The following is a 9,000-nucleotide window of genomic DNA, read 5'->3' as shown; positions in this document are numbered from 1 at the left end:
AAACTCCCTGCGTCTGGCTGTTCAATCCGAGAGGCTGCTACACCTCATACCGGACTAAACTTAGTCCCATCTAACAAAGGAAGCATAAACTAAGCATAAACATCTCATGTCTTTTAAACTAGGCTTATAATATTGTTACTGTTCCCAAACTGTAAATACTTTAATATTTATACACTTATATCTATAAACTTTGTGGTGGAAGCATAAGAAGAAAGCATGTCATTTTCCTGAGCAATACATACTGAGCTGGTACTCCAGTAGATATCCTGTTAGAATCCCATTGGGCTCCAAAGGAGGGGCCCAGGCCAGAGACACAGAGTTCCTCTTTACATTTGTGACCCTCAAAACTGGGTTTTTCTCTGGGACTGTGGGCAGAGAACAAAGCACACACAATAAGCACTGTCAGCAGCATTAACCTACTTTCTTGGTTATTATTGGATGTTTTCTTCAGAGGTTGTGAATCAATGCGCCTCACGCTGCTTTTCCAAAACCCTACCTCCCTCTGGGGTTCTGAAGTTGAACGGATGGCTGCCCGGACCGTTGCCTCGCCCGTTGAAGGTCATGACAATGAGGCTGTACTCAGAGAAGGGTGTCAGGCCCGGCACGGTGGCGTGGGTCCGATCCCCGGGGAACGCCAGAGACTGTTTGTCTCCGTGGCTTTTCTTCGAGTCCACCAGGCTGCGCAGGCGCCACCAGTTTATCTGAAGAAGAAGACAGGCGGTTTTACGTTATACACATGTTGGGAGCAGCAAAGTCGTGGCCGCTCCTCTTAAGCTGCGTCTGAAAGCAAAGCCATGTTTTCTGAGGCATTACCCTGTAGCCTCCTAGATGTCCATGAAGCTTGTCCTTGTGGACGGGTGTCCAGGTCACTCTGACCGCTGAGCTGTTCATCACCTCCACAGCTACGTCATCAGGTGCAGCAGAGGGAACTGCAGAGGCAAACACACACGTCAGAATCAGTAACAGTTTGAGGAACTGCAGCTTTTCTAGGAAAACCTAATGATCTACAAAAACAAAACACACTTATGATTCTCAAATGTTCTCTCATGAATATCTATAAAAAACGGACCTACAGGGTTGGGCTAATGAGCTAGCGCTACATTAATGACAGCACACAACACTAAGGAGGAGTCATGACCTGAGGTGACCTCCACAGGACAAGTCCAGAAGAAGGCTGAACACAGGAAGTACAGGTTTGTGTGACTCCTAGTTTTAAGCCTCAGAGGAAGTCATACACTACACGACCCCTGTGGCCCCCCATCTACAACTTACCCCCACTTCCTACCCCAGACCCAGCTAGAGCCAAGCTGTACCAGAACATCAAAACAAGATTAGGTCCAAAACCAAAACAATCTGCCTCTCCTATTTAATGAGTTGAACTATCCACAACATCACAAAACATGAAGAATGTTTCACAGTGGGGATGATGTGTTCAGGTTAATAATGTGCACTTATTTAACTCAATTTTATTTTACTTCATTAGGACAGTGCACATTAATCTATATTACCACAATTCATGACAGTTTCAATATTCAGGAATTAGCAAAATAGCTAAACTTCACCCTTTGTCCTAAGTAAGCAGAAAAAAACAAAAGTGTCACCATGGAATTCACAGGACAGAGCACAGTTTACACAGTTCTATTAAAAGAAGTAAAAGAACAACATTTACACAAAAAATAACAAACCAACAGACAGAAACAGGATATAACCCTCTGCTATAAGCAATGGAAGTCATTTTTTATGGGTCCATAACTACTTTGCGTTCTACCAATGCTTGAGTTTATTTTTCTTTTGGATTACAACATCGCAGCAGAAAATGCACACAGAAATGAGAAGATGCTCCCTTCAAACTCCAACATACTGCGCTTACACTGCAAAAATGGAAGTAATAAATAAGATGGGCTGGATTTTTTATGTTTCATGTCTAGATCTATGAAGTTCATCTAAAATAGCTGATTTTACTTTTAAAAAAGAGGAGTAAGACATTCAGCTTAAAGCAACTAGCTTGAGACTTAATTACGTTTTTTTTCTCCATTTTCCTCTCTTGTCCAAACTGTACAAACTCAATTCTCACACCATTTTATTTTTTTATGAAAGCAACCATTTATCAGCTAAGTGTCGAAATTTTTTATTTTTTTTAATTTTGTGTCTTGTTAATGGAAATAATGTGTGAAATGAGATTTCAAACAGTGAGTGATACATGAGCAGATAGTCTAAGCAGCATATTCATCATAATGTCATTGATCTTTGAGCAGAGTTTAGCTTTAGATGACTCTGCTCTGGTATCTCTTCATTTATTTATTTATCATATCTCAACAGTGAAACATGGTGATGGTGGTGAGGATGATTTTCTTCATTTTATTCTAGGTTATTTAATGTTAAATTCTAATCTCTAATTATTTTTAGCATGAATGTTATTTTCCTGTTGAATAAATGATAAATTAGGTTTTTTGTATATTTTTTTCCCTGATCTTTTTTAAAGCCACTTTATAGCACAACCAAGTAACCACAAGTGACTTTTGAAGTGAAGTTTGACTTTTTATCATATTGCCTTGAAATTTGTCTCTGTCTTTTTAAGAAGCTCCTGCTCTTTACAACACTTCCTGATCATCACAACAGTGCTTCTTTTTGATGAGAGAATGACATAATATGATATAAGTCTAAAAAAGTGGATTTTACATAATATTGTCCCTTTAAAAAGGAAAGAGAAGAAATCTCTGAAATCATCCTCATTAACTAGCTCCTTCCTGCACCATGAAGTCACCTAAGACTGAATCATGAACGACAGTAGCTTCCATCAAACTCACAGTCCTCTCCTGAGTATCCGCTCACAATTCTGGGCTCAGGCCCCCAGCCCTGGTTGTTCCTGGCCTGGATCTTCACCTCATAGGGAACGAAGGTGGGAGTGTTCCGTACCACAAACGAGTGCCTCTTCACGGTGTGCTCCGTCCACTCCTCCTGCCCGTCCTGCCGCCTGTAGCTCACCTTGTACTCCAGGCCGGGGCCGTTGTGCTCGATGGGCAGCAGTGGCTGGACGGCGGAGACAGGAAGAATAGAAAAGTTTTATTGAAGTTTTGTCACCGGTTGGTGTCAAATCCCAGAGTGTGTGGTGAGCTGCACATGGCTCTGTGGGAGAATTTCATCACAATGTGTAATAAAACAATGGAGCCACTGACGTGGTCTGTTTTGTTTAATACAGACACCACAGATGAAAAGATTCATCTCCTCACAGGACTCAAAAGTGTGAGAAATAGAATAAGATGCCATTATCCACAAAAGCAAATCATTAACAGTGGAAGAGTTGAAATCCACAAGTGAGGGTCTACATTACCGAGACAGGGCAAGCAGATAATAAGTGAAGGAGAGATTCATCTTTCTACAATAAAAGCCAAATGGATGACTGCCAATGTTAAAAGGTTTTCTTTTCACAGCCTTCCCTTTTGCTTTCTAATCAAAGAAAAGGAGCCGCGCTCAATAGAAACATATTCACAGTGATCCCAGATAAGAAGGTTTTTCTTCAGATCTTTGCGGAACGTGGAAATATCAAAAATGGACCATTTCTGCTTCTTAAATTATTGCTGCTGGCAAATGAAACATTGATAAAACTTCATCTGTGATCGCTGAGAGGAATTCTATGAACTGAAGCAGAAGGAGGCGTGGGGGTAGGGGGAAAGGTAGGACGAATCGCAGAATATGGAAGTAACAGGGTAATAAAAGACCTGGCTCTGCTTCTTACCTCCCAGTTGATATTCATTTCATGTGGCAAATGACCTTCGATTTTGATATTTTCTGGGTTCTTGTCAGGGGCTGTAAAAAAGAAAGGATATGGATTTTTGTCAGCATTGTTAGTGGGAGACGTCAGTAGTGAAAGAGTGGCTCCTTTTAACAGGGCATCTGCAGGTTTCAACAAGTCACATTTCAGATGTTTTAACACCCATTAAATCCTTTAACCATCCATTTTCTTACACCCTTGTCCCTCAGTGGGGTCGGGAGGGTTGCTGGTGCCTATCTCCAGCTAACGTTCTGGGCGAGAGGCAGGGTCACCCTGGACAGGTAGTCAGTCTGTCACAGGGCAACACAGAGACACACAGGACAAACAACCATACACACACTCACACCTGGGGACAATTAACCTGACAATCATGTTTTTGGACTGTGGGAGGAAACCGGAGTACCCGGAGAAAACCCACGCATGCACAGGGAGAACATGCAAACTCCATGCAGAAAGACCGGGGCTGGGAATCGAACCCAGAACCTTATTGCTGCAAGGCAACAACTGCGCCACTGTGCAGCCCCGACCCTTTAAATGCCACCTTAAATTAAATTTAAGACAGAAAAAACTATAAATATAGGGGATGGTTAGGAGAACTTCACTGCATAAAAAGAAAGCACAGCAAACACTGTGAACCCAGGTTTGTGCCCATGAAAGAAGCAAAATGTCTTTCCAACTAGCTAGCAAAGGTACATTAGCTACTAGTTAGTGGTAAGCTTCAACCGTCTCATTTGAAACTGTCTTCTGCAGTTCATTTGAATTGTTTTTATCTCCAAAGTTAGTGCAGCAAAAGTTTGAAAACTTTCCTTTAACATGCTCGATTTTTACTGTGGGAAAGTATATGGACCCTGATTTTTACTAATTGAAGACATTTTAAGACTATAATTCTAGCCAAATTAAATTAAGACTTTTTAAGGATGCTTAAGGTTTCCTGAGCTGGAGTTGTCGGGGAACGTATCACATTGTGGAATAACAGAGGAGGGCAAGTCCCACCTGACGGGGGGGTCTTGTATCTCTCTGTGGGTTCGCTGGGTGGCCCTGCTCCGATGGCGCTGATGGCGTAAACACGGAAGCGATACTCAACGTGACCGTGGAGCCTGAGAACGGCAGAGTTGTGGTTCCCAGGGACTCGGAGAAGCACCTTCCAGTTTCCTGGCTCCCACTTGTTTTCCTCAAACTCGATGATGAACTCTGGTAAGAAACAGAAATATAATCAAAGTGTCCGTTTATAAAAGATCACTTATCTGACCCGCTCTGAGCGGAGCACTCCTGGCTTCTCTCTTTCTCTGGGGCACAAACCACAATTCATGTTTGCATTAATCAATAATGGATTTGAGATCCAACACTTTTATTATGTATGCAGCACGATGAGCAAAAAAAAAAGGTCCTAATGCCGTTCATGCCTTGCTTCTTTAATGTGCATTTACACCTACGCACCAGTAGGGGAGCTGTTGTGGTCGTCCCCAGGGATCCACTCCAGCTTTACACTTTTACTCTTGTACTCAGATAAAACCAAGTTCTCTGGAGCAACAGGGACATCTGGAAATCAACCCAACAGAACAAAACAAAATCACACACAGGGGCATCAATCTCTACTAGTAAGGAAAAGCCAAAGCAGCAAATGTTCGATCAAGTTGTCCCAAGAGTCAGAGGATGTGGAACGAGCTGAATTGCCGGTGCTGTGTGTTTTTGGTCGAGAGGCGTCAGCCACGTCTTGTCAGACACGGTGGTGCTCTGTGTTTTCTGACATTCTGATCTCTTCACATACAATGATACAGAGCTGTGGGGTTTGCTGATGCTGTGGCATGTGCTCACCTAACACCATGAGGAAGGCTGAAGCTGTGTCTCTGTCCAGCGGAGTCTTCGCCACACAACTGTACACACCCTGATCTCCATGGCTAACGCCACTGATGTTAAGATAGCCGTCCTCCATGATGTATCTGTTCACAGAGAGATCCAGACACAAAATCAACAATGAACCAGTATTCAAATCCTTTCAACTTTTCCACCTTCAAATGATTTTATTGTGAATAGGAACAAAATATGATGGAGGTTTAATTATTTTATCACTAAAAATCTGAAAAGTGAGTCATGCTTATTTATTCACCCTGTGAACTCTGAACCCTAAACTAAAATCCAGAGCAACCAGTAAATCACATGATTAAATTCATGACTGAAATGTCTATTACTACTCAGTACAGAAAGTACTGAGTGGCAAGTAAAGAGCCACTGGTAAAAAAGCCTTAAGAAGTCTCAATTATGAAAACAGACCAAAACTGAACTTTTTGGCCTACAAACAGAATGCTACACTGAAAATGTTAACCAAGTGTTTTTTTCTTCTAGTTTCTAGTGCAAACAACTTTCCAGCAAGATACAGCTTGTTTTAAGCCAACAACTCCTTAGTACTGATGAAAAGTACTTGTTCCACTGACAGATTATTTCTCTTATAACATGAGAGAATATCTTGTTAAAAGTGAAATAATCTGCCAGTAAAACTAGTACTGTTTTTTATTTTATTAATATTAAGAAATTATTGACTTAAACTCCTATATCTTGCTGAAAAGTTACTTGTAAGTTAATTTTGTTTGCACTGAAAACCAGACCAAAAAAACTTGGTAAGATTTTGTCCTTTTACAGTGTGTGGTAGAAAAGTCCACTGCTCATTACTCTGAACACTTTAAAAATTGTGAAAGATGTTGGTGGCAGCATCATGCTGAGGGAATGTGGTAGTTCTGAAGGTAAGATGAATGGAGGTAAACAGAAGGCAAAATGTGGTTATACACAGTTTAGAAACATTAAGGAGGGAAAAATACACATTTTACCTTTAAAATGTGTATTTGGACCAAATAGTTTATTCAGTCCAAAACACTCAATCACACACATAATAATCAACATTCTAACTGCAAATCAAATCAATTTAAAACAAAGTTAAATAAAACTAATTCATGTGTTGCATAAATTGAAGAGGTGAAGACTGATATGTGTTCATTACAAATAAACAATTTCAAGTTGTCATGCTTTAGTATAAGAAGTAGTAACAGAACAAACAGAATCAATTAAATCCAGACAAGAGAAAGAAAAGAGTCCATAAACAGAAAGATTAAAAAGTGAGTGAATCATGTAAATAAACATTCATGCCACACTTTTCAGATTTTTATATGTATTGTTGTCTTTCGTTTTCTTGAACTTTGTGTTAGTCCCCAAAAAAACTTCCCATGAAATACATTAAAGTTTGTGTATGAAATGTGAAAAACATTCAAAAGGCTGGAATATTCTTTTGTCAAGCAGTGTGAGGGAGAAGGAAAACTGAGTCGGCCATAAACAAAATTCTGTGTCTTACCTGGGATTAACTGTGTAGTTGAGCGCTATCTGTATGTTATCTTTCTCCCACAGGAGCTCAAAGTCATTGCTGAAGGACTTGTCGTACTCTGCGAGGCAGGAGAGCTGGGCTGCGCTGCCTTTTAAGATCCGCAGGTCCTTTGGGGCCACCACTATTCTGGTGGGATCTTCCACAGAAAGGATGAGTTAGCTGCAGAGCACACACGCCGTGGGTTGCTCCTTCCACATGCTAGCAAAGGAATGAGTGTTTACCTTTTATGTAGAGCATGGCGTCGATGGCGGATGATCCCTCCGTGTTTTTAGCCAAACAGGTGTACTGTCCCGCATCGCCTTTCTCTGCCGAGTGGATCTCCAGCGAACCGTTGTCATGAAGCGTAAACCGGGGCCCCGCCACCGACTCAGAGGAGTCATCTCTGCTCCTGAGGACAGAAGGAAAAACAAAAAGGTTTCAGTCTGAGGTAAATTCAGTTCAAATACATAAGAAGAAAGGCAANTTAATGTAAAGGATAAACAAACAAAATGATTACCATTCAGGTCTGTGTGACAGTAGAGTCAGCTGTCACAGGAGGCTTACGGCTTCACAAATTCAACTCAAACAAGGAAGCTGCTCTCGCCTGCTTGAGTCCCTCAGAAGTAGCAACAGCCATCGAGCCCCATGGTTTGGATCCAGCCTCATCGGAGCGTGCACTTGGCATTCAATGGTTGATAAAAAAATGACACCTTCATTTTTAACATCGGCTTAAAGGATCAACCTTCTACCCATCGCAGCTGCTTGTCAATCATTGCTTCACTTTACGATCCTCTCGGATTCATTGCTCCATTCACCCTTAGTGGAAAACTTATTCTTCAAGAGCTTTGTCACAGAGGGATAGGGTGGGACGATCCTCTCCCAGAAGATATAAAGCCACGGTGGGAGAAATGGATAAATGATCTGCAGAGACTGAAAGAGATCTCAATTCCGAGATGTTATCATCCTGCTGACTTCCACAATGTTGTCCGAGTAGAGCTGCACCATTTTTCAGACGCCAGTTGTGTAGGATATGGTGCATGTTCTTACCTGAGGTACATAAATGACAAGGGTGAAGTCCACTGCAGTCTTGTGATATCAAAGGCAAGAGTTGCTCCTTCAAAGATCACAAGTATCCCAAGATTAGAACTTGCAGCAGGAGTGGTTTCTACAAAAGTCAGTGTTATGCTAAGATGTGAACTTGATATGAAGATAGAACAAGAATTTTTCTGGACTGACTCACAAGTTGTACTAGGGTACATCAATAATGATGCTCGCAGGTTCCACATATTTGTTGCCAACCGTGTTCAACTGATTAGAGATAACAGTGATCCTAATCAGTGGCATTATGTTGAAACCTCAGAAAATCCAGCCGATTATGCATCCAGAGGTCTATGTGCTTCAGATATTCATTCAACAAACTGGTTGCAAGGACCAAGGTTTCTTTGGGAGCATGAGTTACACTTAACACTCAGCACTCCAACAGAATTGCTTGTCGGTGATCCTGAAGTGAAGACAATTCAGGTGCTTGTAAGTGAAGTCAAAAGCAGTAATGACATCCTCGAAGGCCTGAATCGGTTTTCCTCTTGGATAACACTTCTCAAGGTGATTGCAAGAAGCAAGAGACTAGGCTCAAAGCAACAGCATAGCAAACATGTAACTGTTGAAGAAGTACAAAGAGCAGCTGAAACTGTGATTAAGATTGTTCAACAACAAAACTTCCCAATTGAGGTAATGATACTAGAAGGTGAAAAGAACATTCCAAACACCAGCACCCTTTTTAGTCTTGATCCCATCTGGTCTGAAGGGCTTCTCCGCGTGGGTGGGAGATTGAAGCAGTCATCTCTCTGTTTTAAAGTCAAACACCCAGTAATACTACCCA

General features: G+C 41.5%; 1 protein-coding gene across 7 annotated transcripts in view; it reads right to left on the bottom strand.

The window, feature by feature from the left end:
- chl1b (cell adhesion molecule L1-like b) overlaps nucleotides 1-9,000 on the bottom strand; it is a 164,515-nt gene that overhangs the window by 46,315 nt on the left and 109,200 nt on the right. For all 7 annotated transcript variants that reach the window (XM_016675760.1, XM_016675757.1, XM_016675755.1 and 4 more), the window contains 10 exons: nucleotides 7,364-7,530; nucleotides 7,113-7,278; nucleotides 5,588-5,712; nucleotides 5,210-5,311; nucleotides 4,766-4,963; nucleotides 3,737-3,807; nucleotides 2,808-3,030; nucleotides 814-929; nucleotides 497-701; nucleotides 243-365 (listed from right to left, as the gene is read on the bottom strand). In XM_016675760.1, the coding sequence (XP_016531246.1) occupies nucleotides 243-365; nucleotides 497-701; nucleotides 814-929; nucleotides 2,808-3,030; nucleotides 3,737-3,807; nucleotides 4,766-4,963; nucleotides 5,210-5,311; nucleotides 5,588-5,712; nucleotides 7,113-7,278; nucleotides 7,364-7,530 (1,496 nt within the window). The remainder of the gene's footprint in view (nucleotides 1-242; nucleotides 366-496; nucleotides 702-813; nucleotides 930-2,807; nucleotides 3,031-3,736; nucleotides 3,808-4,765; nucleotides 4,964-5,209; nucleotides 5,312-5,587; nucleotides 5,713-7,112; nucleotides 7,279-7,363; nucleotides 7,531-9,000) is intronic.

This window comes from Poecilia formosa, unplaced genomic scaffold (genome assembly GCF_000485575.1).
Source record: "Poecilia formosa unplaced genomic scaffold, Poecilia_formosa-5.1.2 Scaffold121, whole genome shotgun sequence".
NCBI classification, from domain to species: Eukaryota; Metazoa; Chordata; class Actinopteri; order Cyprinodontiformes; family Poeciliidae; genus Poecilia; species Poecilia formosa.
Note: the sequence above shows the minus strand (reverse complement) of the source record. Positions and strands in the feature narration are given on the sequence as shown.